Raw genomic sequence first — 20,286 nt, 5'->3', positions numbered from 1 at the left:
TTTTTTCTCTAAACCTTTTCAGATACAAGATTAGGGTTTGAAGGATTTTTTTTTTTGTTAGGTAATGTCTTGTGTTTAATGTTAATCATCAAGAAAAGATGACTTTGTTTTATTAGAGGTTTATCATCTCCTTCAGCCTGCAAGCAGCCAGCTTGAGCTCCTTAAAGAGTTAACTGATGTGTCCTGTGAAATAAATGAAAAAATAGCCCTTCTCATTAGGCTCAGTAATTAAATAGTCAAACTTTTGTGGTGGCATTCCTCTTTCTAGGTAGCTGAGATCAACCCTGTATGAACTTGGTTTAGTCCTTGGTTACCAGGAATGACGGAATCCATTCCTTGTTTTATTCTGAAGTGTTCTAGAAACATGTCCCTGAAGATGTTGTTTGGGTTCATTTTGCCATGTGAAAGGGATGAGATGCAAAGTCAGGTGAGAGTTTGTTCACACAACACTGACAAGAAATTGTTTCTTAATTTCAAAGTGTGCACTTACTGCCATTTTATTAATCTGATTATTGTTCAAGGTGGTTTCTTTGATCTGGTAGAGCTCTATTTGGGACTTGTAGCTGATAATGCTTCAAAGTAAAGATGATCTTGAAAACTCAAATTGCTTTTTATAGCCTGGCATTATCCTTGGGGGTTTTTCTGGGAAGGATGTCCCCTTTCATAAGGTTCCTGCCTGCTCAGTTTTCCAGGGGTTGAGGTCCCTGACAACACAACTGTGTGGTGCATCAGCCACTTGTCCCAGTTTCGGATCCTCAGTGAACAAGAGTGTTTTACTCTGTCAGATAAATTTAATCTTATGGTGTAGTAATAATAGAACATGTGCTATTAAAGGTATGTCTTGCAGGGATCACTGTTTTCTCATTTTTTTACCTTGGCCCCTTTTGGAGCCAGGGAATACAGATTGATTTACCTTAGCCCCTGCACTGAACCATGACAGTCCTAGGGCTAAATTGTAGGGATTCCTACTTTTTAAAGCTAGTCTATATTAAGTTCAGTTTGTTAGACTGTTGCCTCACAAGTACATGATATAAACCCCTTTGATTTAATATTTATCATTAATTAGGGAGGTGACTTGCTCCTCTATTTACAGATTTCATCAGCGCAAGCTGCTCGTTAGCTTATCATTCACTTAATATTCCTAATGTCAGTGATAAGCTAATGTTCAGATCACAGATGTATTGCATTGCCTCCATATGGTGCTTTGTCTAATGAATTAATTAACTATTTTGGAAAAAAAAAATCCTTGGGGAGATTTTGGTGAAAAGTCACCCTAGAAATGGTGGGAGGGTTTTCCATTGGTGTTTGTGTTTGAGCATATTTTAGTTAAAAACTTTGCAGTCATTTTGCTAGGTTCTCATTTTAATTTTCTTTGCACTTGAGAAAAGTTTGCTTTAAAGTTGGTATGTGGCAGTTTTGAAGAGTTGTTTGGGTCAAATGGCCATATTTAGTCTGCATCTCTGTTCCAGTAGCTGTATGTTTGCCACTTTTGGTGTGCAGTCTTTTAGCTGCTTTGAGAAGCTGGTTGGTTTTTCCAAATCGTTAACAATTAGTTTAATAGTGCAGTATCTGTTTCAAATGCTTGCACAGTAAACATTTGCACGTGCAAATAGAGTAGGTATGAATGTTTGGGCATTTGGCACTGTAGATATGTGGAATCACACAAACTTCAGTACTTCCTTTGGAAGGACAAAAATAGAGGATCTAAAATCAGACCTAGTATTGCAGCCAATGTTCACACATTGAGTGTCAGTAGCCTGTGAATTTTGGCTTGCTCAATATAATGTTAAAATAATTTTTTTACAAAGAAACTTTTTTACTACTTGCATTATTATTTGACACAGAAAATATCTCTGTGCTTTTCTATTAAAGAAAGTCTTCGTCTATGATGAAGCGTGAATGTTTGAAACTTGAAAGTAATGTTAAAGATGAAAATGTAAGATGCTTTTGCATTAATTCCTGAGGATTATATATGTACAGCCTACTTCATTCTGACAAAGTATCAATTATAAATCAAGTATGTCAGACTTTATACTCCCTCTACCCCACAATACCCACCTGTAATGGCTGTGGGAAGCTGCTGACCCTGGTGGTGTGCAGGGCTTGCTGTGTCACCCTTACAGCTGAGAGCAGCTCTAAAAGGGACCCCAGTGGCACAACACTTAATATTAAATATGAAACTCTCTAATTAGCCATTCACACAGGAACTGTTCATCCACGTATAAATAGCAACAACAAAAGTAACTTGGAGTAGATGCTGTGTTTGGCTTAAACAGATTAAAAGATTTCATGTTATGTTTAGAATATATTAAAAATAATTGTGGACCTGCAGTTGACCTGCCTGAACAAAAGAAATATTTTGGGTGATGTTTACTGCCAAGGTAACATCTGAAGTCAAATAATGCAGACTTATAACATGTATCATGTTGCATGTGTGAGGTGTTATCAGTACCAACATGTCTCGCACTATCAGTACCAGGCATCCTTTGTGCCTGTCCGTGGAAGGTGCCAGGGTGAGAGCAGCAGCGCCATTTCCTCGAGGAGCTGTTCCTTTAACAGCTCTGTCCTTCTCACCTGAGCCCGAGCAGGCACAGAACTGTAACGGGATTATGATCATGTGAGGGAAAAGAGACAGGGCTGGAGGGAAGGGAGAGGCAGTGGTGAAAGCATATCCTGCCCCAGCTGTCATTCACGGCTGCCTTAAAAAATCCAAATCCCCAGGGATTGTGGCTGTGCGTTGATATTTAGGAAAGCAAGATTGTTCTGAGTCACAACTTGCTTACACTGCTGTGTGTGGTGCTGCTGGGCTGCCATGCTGCTGCTTTACACCTTTCTGGTTTCTTCCTTAGAATCCATCTACCGCCGGGGAGCTCGAAGATGGAGGAAGCTGTACCGAGTGAATGGGCATTTGTTTCAAGCCAAACGTTTTAACAGAGTGAGTACTGTTGCATGAAACATTGGGGTTTGCTCATGTTCTGTGCTCATTGTTTGCCTCAGTCTGTGCTTTTTTCCTGTGTTGGAGTGTTGGAAAGAAAGGAAAAGCAGGATGCTTGTTGATGTGACATTTCGGTCTCTGTGATGTTATTCGAGTCATAACGAGCAGGAAAAACTTGGCAGTGTTTGAATTTGAGTTACTACAGGATTGGTGGAAATTATTTATTTTTAAGGTCTCTAAAATAGTGGGTTTGTGACTATTTAAGCCGATACATCCTTGGAGCACCTTCTCCTGTCTTTACTTGTTCTGTGATTTTGGTTGCTTGTTAGTAAAATCTTTTACCTTCAGAACACTTTGCCATCTGTAAAAGTTCCAGTTGCTGATGAGAGCTTTAACTGTTTAGAGTCTGAGGTACTACACAGTCTAAGAATTTTAAAAAGATTTTTTTATTGAGCTAAAATCCGTCTGTGTTTTGAGAGCCTGATTTAATCCACATAAGTGAATGTGGCTTTAAGGCTGAGACATCTCCTTCACTTATCCCATTATGCCTAAGTATTGCAGCATATATACAAATGTACTTGGGGGATTTCCTCACAAAACTGAGTGCACTCAAAAGAGTTAATTCTTTCATTCAGCAGGGATATTTTTTCTAAACATTGAAATAAGAGTTTTTTTCTAAAATATCCCATCCCAAAAATGCACTGAAAGAAGGAAAAGCCCCTTAAAACTCAGCATTTTATCACTAAATATATTAAAAATATCATATATATGAATTATCACATGAATTTGTATAATGTGCTACAGGAATTCAATTTTTTAATTCATAGTATTAAAGTATACTTCTTATGTTTATTTGCTACATAATAACAATATATTTCCTTTGAAACACTTGTGAATGCATACAGTCATTTAATAATCCATAATGTTATAGATAATGATGCTTTAATTGCAACAAGGTAAATAGTGAATATACACAGAGAGATTTTGATACCTCATTAGGATGTCACAATCCTAAACAAGACTGCTTTTATGCCTGCATACAAATGACATCATAAAGAGCCAGAACACAAATCACATCCAACTGAAGTTAGTAAGCAGGTTGACATAAACTGTAAACTATGACATCAAGATTGATAAATTAATGAGAAATTATGGTCACGTCTTTATTACTGAATTTAATACCAAATTTTAGTGTTGGTGGAATTTTTAAAACTGGAGTATTGCCTTAAGAATTCATTCTTGTTTCAGAGTAACCTTTTGCAACTTTTTCAGGTCATTCAGATGAATGAACACATGCAAAAATTTAAACTTTATTATTGTTGAACATAACATAAAGGTCAACTCTCTGATATGGCTTTGACTGCATGTGTTTTGGAGAGGTATGAAAGGGTTACCTGAATTTCTGATGGAATTTGGGATCTGCCTCTACTTCCAGGGCCTGACAGATTTTATTTAGTCCTAATACTACTGCTGCAAAACCTATAAAAGGATACTGAAGGAAGTCTGGTGGGCCAGGAATTTTGGAAGAGGTGGCAGTAGATGTCCCAGGCTTCCTCTCATCTGGCAGTTTTTGTGTTGTTTTTCTTTCTTCTGGGCAGTGCAGTTTGGGTTTCTCTGATTGTGGAGGACTGGTCGCACAGATGAGGGAGATGGAATTAAGTCCTGTTTTCTACAACTACCAAAATACAGCAAGAGGAATATTATTTTTTTAACTATTCTAGCACTACTAGTAGGGATTTTCAGGAGCTGAAGAGTTTTGGGCAGGAGTGTGTGTGAGTCACTGGTGTGAGCATCTGAATGACCGCAGTGTAATGGGCAGTGCCTGGGAGGAACAGACTGGCATTGTGGCTTTGGGAGCTCTGTATGAGCTGGGAGCAGCTGCAGGGTGATGGGCAATACCTCAGCCTGCTACAGGAATTATTGAAGAGCATTGGCAGCCAGGGAATAATGAGTGAGTTTTATACTGGTAGTGTGAGGTGGGATCACTGGACCTGGGTGACTTTTTTGTGTGTAAGGATCTCAGATTGTTGTTTGCCAATTTGAGTAGAGTGGATGAAGTGACCATAGCAACATACACTGGAACAGTGATTTAAAAACCTCTCCTGTTAAAGTTGGCAGCAGGATGTCTGGCTTCTTCATTATCCTCATTTTGCTCTTTTGTTGCATATGTTAAAACACCATGGATTTTTGATGCTCAGTGTAACAGAGAGGCTTATTATCAGACATGATTAATGGATTTTAATTATGCAAAGTTTCTACCACTGTTAAAATGTATAGGTGTAGATGTAGAACACTTTTTACACATTGTGTGCTTAACTTTTTGTGCCAGTGCTCTCCGACACAGTCTGTTTCGGTGCTGTTTATACATAATTGTGTAGTACCAAATTCTGGCAGTTCTGTTTGGGTGATCTCTGTCAAAACCTGAGATTCTAAATAGACTTATTCTCTAAAAATTATTTGCTGATGTCACACTAATGTGTTCCACATGCTTGAGGTATTTGTTTTCCTAACATTAATTTAAAAAGAACTGCATTTAGCTGAATTTTGGGTGTGAAATATAACCTTCAGCTATTATTGTAATTCTGGGTATTCTAAAATTATTATGGAACATCTGTTAGTTGACTGGGATGGGCTCTTGCTGCTACAGAACTGTTCACTTCCAGCAGGGATTGATCCTGGAACTGACAATGTGCATTGTGGCTTGCAGAGAGCATACTGTGGCCAGTGCAGTGAAAGGATATGGGGGCTCGCCAGGCAAGGCTACAAGTGTATCAACTGCAAGCTGTTGGTCCATAAACGTTGTCATATCCTTGTCCCACTGACCTGCAAAAGGCATATGGTGAGTACGTATTCTAGCAGGGCTGAGGGGTGCCACTCTGGCCTGTGCTGCTGTTGGTAAATGTGTCCTGAGTAATGAAATGTGAGCATAGCTGTGGATTTGTAACACTTGGGAGTAATTCCGATTCTGCAGAAGACAAGCCTTTGGATTGTGAGCAGAGAAAAAATGAGAAAGAAAGTTTGTGATGTGACTTCAGTATGTTCAAGCTTGAATTTGACTTCTCCATTAGACCCTGGCAACCTCAGAAGCTATTCCTTTTAGCCTGTGGGAATGTTTTAAGAACTAAGGCACTGATATAATTTCTGCACTGCTCTTTTCAGAGAGGCTTATTGCTTTCCTATTCTTGCCATCTCAGTTTCTTCAGTACTGTTCTTCTCCTCTCCATCACCATCATTCCAGTGCCAATGCTGCTGTCTTTCCTAGGCTTTAAACATCAAAACATTTAAACATCTATGTATCTGAATTTTATCCCTTTCCTGTATTCATCCCCAGTATTTCACTGGTGGTTGTATCATGTTTCTTGTGACTTGGAAATTAAACCAGTATTTTTCTTTGCTGGTATTGTATGGGACTTGCCTTGACATTACCAATTCTTTGCCAATTAATTTCTGCATGCTGCTGTTCTTCCTAGAGTAGTCGTCCTTGTCTTGCAGGCTTGAGGATGAACCCAGGGTCTAAATGCAATACAAAATATCTGTTATTGTGGTCTTCACTAATTTATGCATAATAAGCAACAATTCATATTTTTATTAAGCAGGAAAGGAATATGCCAGTGCTCTAAATGGAGTGTGTAACATCATGCTGAAGCGTTTACTTGGTTGTAGTTCCATGCAAATCACTCAGAGGTCTTTAAGTAGAATAAAAGTTGAACTTTGCTGTAAAACACACCACTCTTACTTTTAGAAGACAGACAAGCATCTGTTGTAGCTGCAGAGAATAGCTAATCTAGCATTTAGGTTTTGGTAGGCTGGTTTTATCATGCATTACAAAATGTTAATATTTGGATACATAGTCTCCAAAATCCAGTTTTCATTATGGAAAATGTGAAGATCTCATGGAGCTGTAGTATAAGGGAGGGCACTCACAGGGGGCTGCACGCCCATTGTGGTTTGTTGGTGTGACCTGTGTGTTTGGCAGGATTCTGTCATGCCTTCCCAGGAACCTCGCTTAGATGACAAAAACGATGAGGCTGATGTCCCTTCTGAAGACACAGATGGAAGTGAGTGCTTTGTTACTTTAGAATCCCTCTTGCCCTCATTCTTAACTCTTCCTGTTTACAAAAGTGGAAAAACATGGTCAACTTTCCAGTAATATTTAAAGCAAACTGGCCAAAAACTACTAAATATCTTTCTGTTTATTGACTTTTCAAACTATTTCAATGAAGGCCTTTATAACCACACCACTTTGATTTCTTTTCCAGTTACCTACATTCCTTCAAACCGGAAACATGACACCATTAAAGATGACTCTGAGGTATGTTCTTAAAATATTTTTCCAATTTGTATTTAGGTACTCCAAATCACAGAATGAACTAGGTTGGAAAACACCTTTGAGATCATCAAGTCCAACCTAATTATTATAGCTGATTATTTGTTCTAGGCTTTCTGCTGCCCTTTGCAAAAGTTTGTTTGGTTTTTTTTCTGAAAGTTGATGATTTTTTTTAAGCTTTTTTATTGGATTTTTTTCAGATTTCTTATCTGTTCAGCTGTTGTCATTCCACTCATGATCCAAGATACCTTTTAACATTTTTGTTTCCTCACTTCCACTTGTTGGAATAACAGTGATTTAGCAGAGGATTTCACGGTCCTTACAACAAATGATGGCTTTGCCATTGCCTTGACTGCTGTCCCTGATGGATGTTCAACTCTTGTCGCCCTCAGACTATTGCTGTGGAACTTGGTTCAGTCTGGTAATCCATTAACTACCCAGTTCTCTGAGAGGGAAATTAGAAGAGTTGAAGGGAAATTCTTAGAGTTGAGAAATTGAGAAATTATATAAATAATACCTAAGCATTTTTAGACAGCTTCTGTGGAAGCACAAGTAGAATAACATAAACTCTTTTTTCAGGTCTTTTGTGTAAGATCTGACTCAATCTCTGCACATCAACAATGTTACTCCTCTAGAGCAGTCTGAAAAAACTGAATATGCTTCAATTCTAAAGGGCTTAAAGACATTTCTTTTAAGAAAGATTCTGGCATATTTAAAATAAATAGGATGCACTCTGCAGAACACTGGCAGTTGCTCTGATATTCCCCTCTGAGCAATACTGCAACTTTTTCCCTTGCCTCCACTACAATGCTTGTCACTACCATTCCTTTCATACTTGAGTAGTTCCTGCTCCTGGGTGACTGCCTTATTTTCAGCCATGTATATACATATGATTATCCAAAATTCAGAAATGGAAGAGTAGAAATTAAAAGCACATCAGAGAATTTTAATCGCTCACTTTAGCTGTGGTCAGTTCTCAGGTTTATGTTGAAATTTGGTAGGTGCTGTTTTTGCTCAGCAGTCCTGAATTATGCTGCTCTGATTGTCCCACCTTGCCTTTGAGCTGTACTGAAATAATTTAAGGTATCCTATAGAAAGGAGTTGGTGTTATGGGAGCTTTGTCTAGAATCTTTAAGCTTAGAGCAATCTCTTCTAATAGCAGTCGATCCTAGATCAAGATTCTTTATATAAACACTTTCCACAGTTCTGCAGAATGCTGATCTGTCTACAAGTACAGTAGTGTGAGGTCAAATAAAAATAGGCCACAGAAGTGTGTCAAAGCCTTGGGTATATTGGTGAAACCTGAAAGTTCAAGTACTTGCTTTATTTGTCTAGTTCAGCTGCTCCATCTTCAGTCCCATGTTTTCACATCTAGTTCCAGCAAACAGTCAAGGTGATAAAATTTCTCTTTTTAAAATAATGAATTTAAAAATTACATTCTTCATAGTGGAATATTTCCTGCAATTTCTTAGAGTTGAGAAATTGAGATCTGCTTCTGTGTGTTCCCAGGAACCTGTTAGGAATCTTAATTTTTATTAAAATTATAGTGAGCTGAATACACATAATTGTTGCCTAAACTGAAACCAAGGCAGGTATATTCATTAGCAAATTAGTTTCCTTACTCATCTTATTTTTAGATAGCCTTTATTAATTTGTGCTGTATCTGTCAGAATATTGGCAATGTTCCTCACTTTGTACAAAGGATACAATGTCCATGGCTTGAGGTTCAGGAATTCGGATAGACCTCATTTTTAAAGGCACTACCTTCTGCTTTCCAGCAGAGAATATGAAAATTATTAGTTGGATGAAATACTTTCTTGAAGAAAACAGTAACTTTTAGTAAAAGCAAACCCAATGGCAACCAAAGATTTGTAAACAAATATGTTCCAATCAGCATCCAACCCTGGGTGCCAGTGCCAAGCAAAGTCAGCAAATTCTGCCCAGTGCTTAAAGATCATTCTGTGTTAATAGTTATTTGCTATGGAATTGTCCTCAGTTTCTAGCATCTGTTTCTTCTTACACAGGATCTCAAACCAGTCATTGATGGAATGGATGGAATTAAGATTTCTCAGGGGCTTGGACTCCAGGACTTTGATTTAATTCGAGTTATCGGCCGTGGAAGTTATGCCAAAGTTCTTCTAGTTCGGTTAAAAAAGAATGATCAGGTTTATGCTATGAAAGTAGTGAAAAAAGAACTGGTCCATGATGATGAGGTAAAAGTCTGTGTTAATTGCATTCTGTTACATATTATAAAAACTTACTATGCTTTAACAGAAACCACTCAACTAAGCAAGGAGCTCATGTTTCAGACAACTTCTCTGGCAGAGAAGTTTTTCTGTCATTTGAACTCATTTGTCATCAACTCTTCATGAAGCACCAGGATGAAATCTGAGATAAATGTCCCTAATTTTAATAAAAATTAACAATTACTAATGGTCTTGGTAGAAATCATGTATTAAACCTTTCAACATGGATGTGCTAATCTGTAAGTGATGAGATAAATGGGGTGAATTTGTGAACTTAATTTTGAAAGAAAGTAAATATGTTTTTCAAGGCAAAAGCATTGTCTCTGTGTCAGAAGCAGAGCTGAAACTGTTCTTACACTCATGTTGGCAGAGCCTATGCACAAGTGACTCAGTATTCTGAAATATTTCTTCTGTGAGTTCAAAAATTATGCTACTGCCATTTGAGATCCCTATGTTTGTCTGCCACAGAAATCTGCTGCATTTCTCGATTATTTTCAAAATCCTTCAGATTTTTTTTTAATACAAGATCTCAAAGCACAAATTTTGGGGGAAAATTGAAAATTAAAAAGGGAAAGTTTTTTTGTTTGGCTTTTTTCATCTTTTTCCTATACTACACTTTTTTTGAAAGTAGGATGTTTGAGAAAAAAACATCAAAACACTATTTTAAGTGCTCTTTGTGTTGGTAGTTTCAGTCAGTTTCAGTCAGGCTGTCATCTTTGTGATAATTCCAGACATTCCAGGCTGGGCTTAGTTCTCTTAAAATCCTTAGGCTTTCTCATTTATTTGATGTTTCTTTTTGTAAACCACTGTTGTGTGGTTTATTTACTGTTTCCTTTTTTAACATGTGTTTTTCCAAGAAGGTGGGAGCCAAAGCCAAGTCCTGTTTAATGAATTGTGCAGCTGTTAGAGTGCCAGAGGCAGATGTGGAAAGGCTTTCTGGAATGTGGCTCTTGTAACTCCATAGAAGATAGAGCTAATTGGTTTTTCTTTTCCCTGAGATAGGCTGTATAATGAAATTCTGGAAATTGATGGGAAATTGACTGAATTCTCTGAGTGCATGAGATATTGCAAGTAATGGAAATTTCACTTTAGAAGTGTTCCACAAAGAAGGAAAATCAATTACATAGCAAGTATTAGCATGTTGAAATTAGCTGGTGCTTTCCAGGGTATGGCTGATAGTAGAGAGAAGAGAGATAGAGGGAAGGCAAATACCTGGGCTTTTGTTCAGTTTTGCTAAGCTTAGTTTTGTAAAATTGAGCACTGGTAAAATCCTAATGCCAGGTACACAAGTGCACTAATGAATTTAAAGACTCTTAAAGAGAAGCTTATTTAGTTAAACCAAGAAGTGGACATATTTAGTGCTTTATTCAAAATTGGATTTTTGGCACTGGATTTTGGTCTAGACTCAGGTTTACCCTTCCAAGGTGATCTTCATGAGGGTCCACACACAAAACCTAACAGGTTTATTTAATTTGATAATGACAGTTCTTGGTTTCCTCTGAGACTTCAGTGTTGGCATCCATCCCTGACAGGAAGGTCTGATTTCTCAGTCTCTGTATTTATTGTCTCCAGATTGGTTGGGATGATGGGAGTATCTGTGGTAAATGGAGAATTTTTAGAACAAGTACAGTTCTGGTACATTGGCAGGGTCCTGAGTGTTTGCAGGGTGGCACATGATCGGTGCATTGCATGAATATCTGCTGCTAAACCCAGCTGTCTGTGATGTTTAAATTGTGCATGGTTATATGAAGTAAAGCTTAAATACTTTATCACAGCTCTGAATTTTTTTGCAGCACTGTGCCAGTATCACACAAACTGTGGTAGGTTTTTATGATACGGTTTTCCACTGCATGTTCAAGACTTCTCCCTGTTGAAGGCTTAAAGGTATCTGTGATGCTTTGAAATAATTTTGGCTGGACCAACTAAGCAGGTTTTGGTAGTTTTATTGAATTAAATTTGAATTTCAGATGAGGAGATGAAGTTCAGTTCCCTTGAACCTTTTAAAAGCTGGAGATTCACGTTGCTTGTGTTACTGGCATGAGCTGCTTCAACAGCTCATTGGGATCATTTATCTAAGAACTCAAATTATTTCCATGCAGCAGTGTGAACAGTTTGTCAAATATTGCAGATGTATGTTATTAACAATGACTTACATTTTGTGCAGGGCTTCCTTAAGTGGTTAAATAACTTCCGAATATATAATTGAATTACAATGTTTTATAATTTACTCCAGATTTTGAGGGGTCTGTTTTTCTGAAGAACAATATAACAATGACAGTGTGTGTAAGGCTGCACTGTGATGTTCACAGGTGTTTTTCTGGGAATACCCACAGTGGTTATCCAGCAGGAGATCTGATTGTTCAATTACTCTGTTTCAGGATATTGATTGGGTACAGACAGAGAAACATGTGTTTGAACAGGCATCCAGTAACCCATTCCTAGTTGGTTTACATTCATGCTTTCAAACAACAAGTCGGTAAGAATGATCTGAACTTTTTTTTTTTCCTGAGAATCTTGATCATTGTGCTGAACTGCTTCTAAAGCAAATGTAACCACTGCCATCACAGAGCAAGGAATTTTTGGAAGGAAGCATTAGCATTGTCAGGGATTCACTGCTGCAACAAAGTCATTTCTAGAGGGGTAACTCAGGCAGGAGTCTGGAGAAAAGTCTGGTGTTCTGGGTCAGACCTGAAGGGGGAGGGGGAATGAGGAAGAGGAGGATCCTGAGCACAGCCCTGTGAAATGGGGAACACAGTTTACAGCACCTTCTGCTGAGGAGGCCATATCAGTTCTCAGCAGTTCACTGTTCCTAAAGAGCCTGAGAGTTGGGCTGCCCAGTAATAACCTTTTAATGATACTGTAAACCCCTACTTGCATAGTGGTACTGTTACCTATGAAGCTTAAAAGCCTTTAGCACATATCAAAGCAGTGTGTGATTTTGAGAAAGTGCTTATTTAACTCTTAACTACTTAGAAATACTAATTCTTTTGTCCCTGTGTGCACAATATGACCTGGATTATTTGCTGCTTATTTTGCAATTGGAATATGAAGAAAACAAGAACTTTCATGTCCATGCCAGAGTATGTTACTGGGGAATTGAGGTGTGGCTTGCTGGTGGTTTGGGATATTTTTTGTTTTCACAAGCACTTGTTTGCTGTTACACTTTTATATTGCCTCATGCTATTGTGTCATAATCAGAAAATTGTCTTTCTATCCAACTTACTTGCAGTGCAGAGTGCAAAGTTTTAAAAAGTTTTCATGGATTTTCCAGTCATTTATCCTTAAGAATAATCATCTGTTTGTTGCAATGTGTATTGTCAAGTTTTAAAATACAAAGCTATGCACTGTACATTTCTTCAGTCCCCAGATTTTCACCTCCCTAATGGTTAGAGCCAGAGGAAATCTTCCAGCAGGGAAAAAGGGTGAAGGATGTAAAGGAGCTGTATCAGTGTTCTGAAGGTACATGGACCAAGGAGTGTTTGAAAGCAGGGAGAAAGAAATCAAGAATGATTCCTAAAGGTCACTGCATCAGGATTTGACCAAAACAGACTTGTCAGAAAGAATAAATAAACCTTTAGACAACTGACAAACTGTTTGGTAAGGCTCTTAAGTTAAACCAACATTCCCAAACACTTTCTCACTAAACACAAAATAGAATTGTACACCCAATATAAAATTCAAGTTGTCAGGCAGGGTGAGGGATTGAGAATGAGGTTTCTTCTAACTACTGAAACCCGGGAAAAGGCCGAGTCAGCAGTAGAATCTTGTGCATTCATTTTTGGCAGCTATACTGACAGAGCTGAGGAGAAGAAATAGGAAAGAAATCCCATGCTGAACATAATCAAAGCTTTCTGTATTCCTGATGTATCTTTATGAGACCTGCTTTTCCAGCCCAGCTGCTTCTTGCAGTGAAACTCTAGTTTTTTGTTGGTAACTTCAGCCATTTACCATGGATAGAACCGTAATGTCATGAGTTCACAACTTAATTATAGATATAATTTTATAAAATCATAATTATGACCTCATTTACATCAAGCAGGAAAAGCACAAAACTGATTCAGAGTGAATAAATTCATCAACATCAGATTGCGTTAAGTGGCCCAAGGAAAATGAGTTGTAATAGAACAGGTTGTGACAAGGGTACTAACAGGAAGGTCACAAAAGATGCTCTTCCTCTTGAATATAGTTTTAAATAATTATTTAGCACAAATGTGTACCTAAATGTGGGGCTAATTGATACTGTATGTAGCTGTTCATTGTTTCAGATACTGATGATGCTTGTTTCATTATTGTAATAAAATATTTGCCTTGGACTTACCCAGAATTGCCAGATAAGTGTCTTCTAGGATCAACCTGAAATGTCCATCCTGCAAAACTGGGGGTGTTTCAGTAAATCCTAAACCCAGCAAGGCCTGCCACTACTGACATACTTGAATATGACTTGATAAGGAGCTCGAAAATGCAACTTCTGAATGGTGATAAAACATTGGGGTCTTCTAAATAGGATAGGAAAGCTGACAGCAGAAAACATCAGGAGTGCTTTAATAAAATACTCATGGCATTGTTATGGATTTTTGTTTGTTGCTTATTTAAGTTCAGTTTTGCATTATTCTTCTTGTGGGGAGGCCACTCAGAGTCCTGCCAGCTGGATTTTATCCAACAAATTTTCCTAGTTTAAGTTTTAACACTTTATAACTTTTTCAAATGAAGAATCCTTTTCAAGGAGCAAAGAAAATCACCAGCTAGAGTGATCTTGAGAGACTGGAGCATGTGTTCTTCAAACTGAATGTTTTCGAGTGTGTGGATGTGTGGAAAGGAGTTTTCAGCTCATGGAAAATGAGGTGTACAAGGAGATGCTGCTCCCTGGGCCAGCCCAACCTTCCCCAGAAGCTCTCCCTCAGCATGTTCCTATCCTGAGCTCTCTCTGACATTGGCAGCATTGCCTGGATCATATTTTCCCAAGGATGAAAGCTTTCCTGCAGGCTGTCATAAAAATTTTTGTCTGCCCAATTCCACCTGGATTTCTGTCCCCTACTGACTTTTCCCTAGTTTAGACCAGCCTGTTTGAAACATTCATTCTCCAGAGGAACAAATGAGCCCAGAGCTTCCACCTGGTGCCTGTGTTGTGTACAGTGTCACACTTGTTGAATTCATAAATTATAACTTATAATTAATTAATTTATACGGATAAAGTCAGTGGCATTTAAAGAGGATGTTCCTACATAAGTACTCCCTTTTCTCCCTCAAGAGTAGTTTCTGTAACTACAAGAAATCTAGAAGTCTCAATCAAGAGTGGAAGTGAAAATGGCTCAGATGGGAAGAATAAAAACAGCTTTTCTGGACAGTTTCCTTGGAATGCATGATTTGTGTTCTACAATTTCAGATTGTTCCTTGTCATAGAGTATGTGAATGGGGGAGACCTCATGTTCCATATGCAACGGCAGAGGAAACTTCCTGAGGAACATGCAAGGTATTTCCTGACACAGGGCATGTGTTTTCTTCGGTTTTGGTACTTTAATGGACTTGGATTCTGAAGTTTAGAATGTCCTGCCTGGGAAGAAATGTAAATTTTATCTTTTTGAAGAATATGATTATTTTTAGAGAGCAAGCAGTTCATCAGTAGTAGAAGCTATTCCAATTTACTCCTCTTTATTGCTTTATATTTAGGTGATGCCTCTTTGGTCTGGTGATAGAACATGTAATGTTCTATCTAATTTGCTCTGATGTTGAAATAATACCGTGCTGGTGGGAGAAGATTAAAACTCCAGTTTGCATGGCCCTGCACCACACAAAGGCTCACTGTCACTCTGAATTAGAGGAAAATAAAGATCTTCCATCTTGCTATGTGTAATCTTCAGAAAAAAAAATCTGTAGAATAAAGAATAAATATTTTCTTAATTAGTAGAATGAAAAAAAAAAAAAATCTCATTTTTATTTAGGGAATGGTCTTACAAGAGGTCAGTGTTCTTATCAATAAATGTAGCTTGGGGTTTTTAATGCTATTCATACATGAAAGTTGTAAGCTGTAAAATTATGTTTTAAAAACAGATGTTTAAATTGCACCAGCTTTTGTTATCATCTTAATGGTAATAAGAACTTTCTTCTTCTTAATTTCAGGTTTTATGCTGCTGAAATTTGTATTGCTCTAAACTTCCTACATGAAAGAGGCATCATCTACAGAGATTTAAAACTGGACAATGTTCTCTTAGATGCAGAGGGTCATATCAAATTAACAGATTATGGCATGTGCAAGGTAGGATTTTCCTGACATTTTTTCTGTTACTCTTAGAGAGCACTAAGAAAATTCATCTTTATATAACACTAGTGTTACTGAGCCCAGAATTTAGTTGTGAAATTAGAAGTTTATTTTGAAAAAACTTAACTGTTGAATAGAACCACATTTGGAACTGAATTGTAATAGAAGTTTTGTTTCCCCAACATTTATTTGAAAGGGACTTCCAGATTGTTTAACTGATTTTTTTAAATGTATCTGTAATTAGTGAACAAAATATTGTTACCTACATGTTGTAGCTCAGTAGAATTGTTACCTACATATAGCTCATTTTTAATCAGCTTTGCTGAAGAGGAGCTGTGGAGTCCTAGGGTATTTTGAGCACTATGACTATTTATTTTGTGAAAGGAAGCTCTTCGAAGTCCCTGAGTAACTTGAGGTTTTAAGTCTAATTAAAGGAAATACCCAGAAAAGAAGGTCAGCTTTTAATTTATGAAATTATTTCTGCATGTAGGAAGGTTTGGGCCCAGGTGACACTACAAGCACTTTCTGTGGGACACCAAATTACATTGCACCAGAGATCCTCAGAGGAGAAGAATATGGTAAGTCATGACGAAACAACCTATAGTTACAAAAAATACAGCTGTATCTTGGTTCAATGCAATTAATTTTTTGACTCCACACTTTTTTTTTAATGTTAATATGTAGTAAAACTTGAGTGGTTGTTTACAATTTAATTTTTATCCTGAAATAAAGCGTGTTTTTCTCTTCCAATCACTTATTTCAGCTTCTTTTAAGTCATACTTGGCCTGAAAAATATTTATTAAATGATATTATAGGCTTCAGTGTGGACTGGTGGGCGCTGGGCGTGCTGATGTTTGAGATGATGGCGGGGAGGTCCCCGTTTGACATCATCACTGACAATCCAGACATGAACACTGAAGATTACCTCTTCCAAGGTACAGCCTTTGGGGTTTGGGTTGGGGGGGATACAATCAAAATGGGCAGTTTGCATAGCAGAGTTAGGGTTCCCTTTCCCAGTATTGCCCCACAGCTGCTGGAGCTGGGCAGTTGTGAAGCTGCAAACTCTGTAACAGGCGAAACTTCTTTAGAGCAGTTCCTGCAGTTCTGTGACAGAATCTGTCAATGCTCTTCTTGAAGGGCCTGATATAAAATCATTTTCTGTTTAAAATCACGAAGTGTGGACTGAAATATACTGAGTACTGGAAGTTTTATTTCCTATTTACACAAAAAATAATAGCAAAGGGTATTGAAGGTAACATGTCCCTTAGGAAATCTTCCAATGTCAATAGAACAATGCCTTGAATTCCTGTAGCTCCTTTTGTTTGCATGATTTTAAATAATTAATGTATCTTCCATTTTCTAACTGGTACCATACTGAAATAAGTGTCTGTATTGAAACTGTGGTCAGTGTCACAAACCAAAACCCAATATTGCTGTTTTTAAACCTGTCACAGTTATTCTGGAGAAGCCAATCCGGATTCCAAGGTTTCTTTCTGTCAAGGCTTCCCATGTGTTAAAAGGATTTTTAAACAAGGTAAATAACAGTCTCTTATTTTTAGCATCTGAAAGCTGAAGTCAGAGCTTCCTGTTGAAAGTGATACAGTTAATCAGCTTACTATTAAGAAAATCTATAAAACCTTGGTGTCCTCTATGTTAAAAATCCCACTTAGCTGGAAATTTATTGAGGGAATTCCACAGCATGGGCATGATTTTCAACTAGGTGCAGGCTTTTAAAAAATAATTGTAGCTTTGTTTATAAACTCTTTTCTGTAATATTTATTACTCATTTAATTAAGCTGATTGGAATCTGGAGATCCATTATCATTAATGGAAAAAAGAAGGATATGAATTATACATTGCTAAAGAAATCTCTTATTTTAAGAAGCTCTAAAAGATCATTTAAAAATTAAGTTTCAAACAAATTTTATTTAAAAAAAAAAAATTAAACATCCCTTGCTACCCATAGTGTGTTTATCCCAGCAGAGTTTACACAGTCTTGGGAATGCTGGAGTCATCTCTGTGGGCTTTTGGCAAATGTGGGCTGTAAGAGGCTTGGAGTGTGTAATTCCAGTGTCTGTGTTTTCCACAGGATCCCAAAGAAAGGCTTGGCTGTCAGCCCCAGACGGGATTTGCTGATATCAAGTCTCACACGTTTTTCCGCAGCATAGATTGGGATCTGGTAAAAATCAGTCCTTGTGTTTCTGGGTTTTCAAAAGGAATAATTCACTAATTTATTCATTTTGTGCATATGAACAACCCTGTTGCAAACAGGGAAAATGAATTCTAGGATTGTAAAAGTAGCGGTCACAGTACATCAAAAGCCAATTGAATTTAACAATTCTGTGACTCCTAAAATAAGTAGCATTGTTCAGGTGGGTGTCAGGGTTTAGGGACCTGAGGGGAAGTGAGCAGGATCAGTCCCTTTTGTTAAGGATGTGACAGGAGAGCAGTGGGCTTATTTTTAAAGGCGCTCTGGTTACATTTTGCAGGTTTTCTTTAGTAATGTTGGGGTGAGGGAGGTTTTTGGTTCATAGTGAAGAAGACAACTTGCTTTTTAGTGGGTTTGCAAGCATAAAATTGTATCAAAATTGGGTTTTTATATCTTCTGCTACTTGGCAATTGTGTTACCTTCTATCTTCAGTGTGGAAACCATCCCAGAAATGCCATAGTAGCATTTATTGGCAATTGAGCAATAAAGCTGTAAAGTCTAGAGCACCTCCCTATCAGCATTACATTTTTAACAGGTAGTTAACAATTGAAAAGTGTGTCTCTGTAGTATTTCCATAGTCTGGAAAGGCTGCAGGAAGTGTAGGAAGAGGCAACACTAACATGAAAGTTCAGATGAGAGAAAGCTACAGAGTTTCATTTTCCCTTTGAAGTTGCTGCTCTGAATTTCATTGTAATATTCTTCAGAGAACACACTCACTGCAGAAAGAGCCCATGCTTTAAAAGACCTGGTGTTTACAAAATTATCCCTGTAATGAGGGCTGTCTTTGGTTTTGTCAGACATCCCTTGTTTGGAGTTATCCCTTCAACCTGAGTGGAGTTTTTTGGTGTTTGTTGGTTTTTTTTGTTGTTTTGTTGGTTTTTTTGTTGTTTTGTTGTTTTGGGGGGTTTTTTTGTGGTTTTTTGTTTTTTTCTTGTTTGTTTGTTTGGTTTTTGTTATTTTTTGTTTTGTTTTTTCTCTTTTGTGGTCCCCTGGTGCAGCTCACCTGGGGGTGTGGAGCAGAACATCATGTCTTCCAGTTTGTTCTGCTTTGAAGTTTTTTGAGAGAGAGGGAAAATGACAGCTGTTAGATTTATATTTTGTTTATTTGTAGAAAAAACTCTTCATCAAAATTGATACTTCTTGGCCAACATTTATGCTGACTGAATTCTTATATTTTCCAACGTATTTTTATGGTGGAATGCTTTGATATTAAATCTCTACTTTTTTAAAAAATAGGAATATTTTGATGATCTGCTTTGTCATACTATTAAGAGAGTACTGCTCAGGAGGATCAACACCAGATAAATTTGAAGTTAAATTTCTAATAAGTTCTGGCAAATGTACTCAGGAAAAAATGAGAAAATACTTGGAAAGCTTTTTTAGTTATTAGAATCTCATACTCACCACCTGCATTTCAAAGAAAACATTTGGACTTAAAAGTTTTTCCAAATCTTTTCAAGTTGGAACCTAAGGAAATGAGTCTAACACTGATTTAAACTTGTTCTGTGTGAAGCTTGAGCTAAATGGAAAAATAAATACAGGGAAGGTGAGCACACAGCCCAGGAACATTTTTCCATGTGTTAGTCATACAAAGTGTGTGGCAGAGCCCAGAACACTTCAGATTGCTCACTCTGGTGTAGGATGGCTCAGCAGCATCCAGGGCAGCTCATTTTTGGATTGTTTTGGGATTTTCAGTCTATTCTTACCTCAGTGCCTGTTTTCTGGTGTTTAACCATTATATGCTGGAGAAAGAGCTACAAAGCCATAGCTCCTGTTTGCAGATAGGCATTTTCTAGAGCTGCACCACCTATTTTTTCACTCATTTTCTCAAGTTAAAACTCAATTTTCTGAAACCATCTCTCTGTGGCTGATTTAAGAGGGCTTTTACACTTTACTGAGTATAACAAAGAAGGAAGTCTGATGTTTAATCCCTTATGGAACAGTGCCTGGCTGTTGGATGTGAGTGTCTGGCAACAACTCACAGGGACAGTCCTGCCACCCACTTCAGTTTTTGAATATTCATTTTGCTGATTCCTTCATGTTGCCATTCTTGTTTGGGAAGACGTGATTATTATTTCCTCACAACTTGGATTTCATGGTGCTTTCCCAGACCCGATCATTGATGGGACGTTGATGTGTTAATGCACCGCCCTGTGACGGTTTCACAATTTCCTTCTATCTTCATCTGTACTTCCTGTGCTCTTGTCTGAAACATGAAATCCAAGATTTCTCTGTGATTTATTCCCCATTTTGTTTGCTCTGTACCAAGCATCATGAGAGATCCTGGCCTTAAAATCAGGTTTTTATCCAATG

General features: G+C 37.7%; 1 protein-coding gene across 7 annotated transcripts in view; it reads left to right on the top strand.

The window, feature by feature from the left end:
• The window catches only part of PRKCZ (protein kinase C zeta), a 40,691-nt gene that overhangs the window by 16,930 nt on the left and 3,475 nt on the right, over positions 1-20,286 (top strand). For 5 of the 7 annotated variants that reach the window (XM_033519256.1, XM_015648211.3, XM_015648215.3 and 2 more), the window contains 12 exons: positions 2,850-2,935; positions 5,643-5,774; positions 6,912-6,993; positions 7,195-7,247; positions 9,287-9,475; positions 11,887-11,984; positions 14,892-14,978; positions 15,626-15,761; positions 16,255-16,342; positions 16,580-16,699; positions 17,219-17,298; positions 17,854-17,943. In XM_033519256.1, the coding sequence (XP_033375147.1) occupies positions 2,850-2,935; positions 5,643-5,774; positions 6,912-6,993; positions 7,195-7,247; positions 9,287-9,475; positions 11,887-11,984; positions 14,892-14,978; positions 15,626-15,761; positions 16,255-16,342; positions 16,580-16,699; positions 17,219-17,298; positions 17,854-17,943 (1,241 nt within the window). Of the gene's footprint in view, positions 1-2,849; positions 2,936-5,642; positions 5,775-6,911; positions 6,994-7,194; positions 7,248-7,555; positions 7,684-9,286; positions 9,476-11,886; positions 11,985-14,891; positions 14,979-15,625; positions 15,762-16,254; positions 16,343-16,579; positions 16,700-17,218; positions 17,299-17,853; positions 17,944-20,286 lie in introns of those variants that run through there. The other 2 variants (XM_033519255.1, XM_033519257.1) reach the window with 2 other exon arrangements.

The sequence above is a fragment of the Parus major genome, chromosome 21 (genome assembly GCF_001522545.3).
Source record: "Parus major isolate Abel chromosome 21, Parus_major1.1, whole genome shotgun sequence".
Classification (NCBI taxonomy): Eukaryota; Metazoa; Chordata; class Aves; order Passeriformes; family Paridae; genus Parus; species Parus major.
This window is presented reverse-complemented; position numbering and strand designations above follow the sequence as displayed.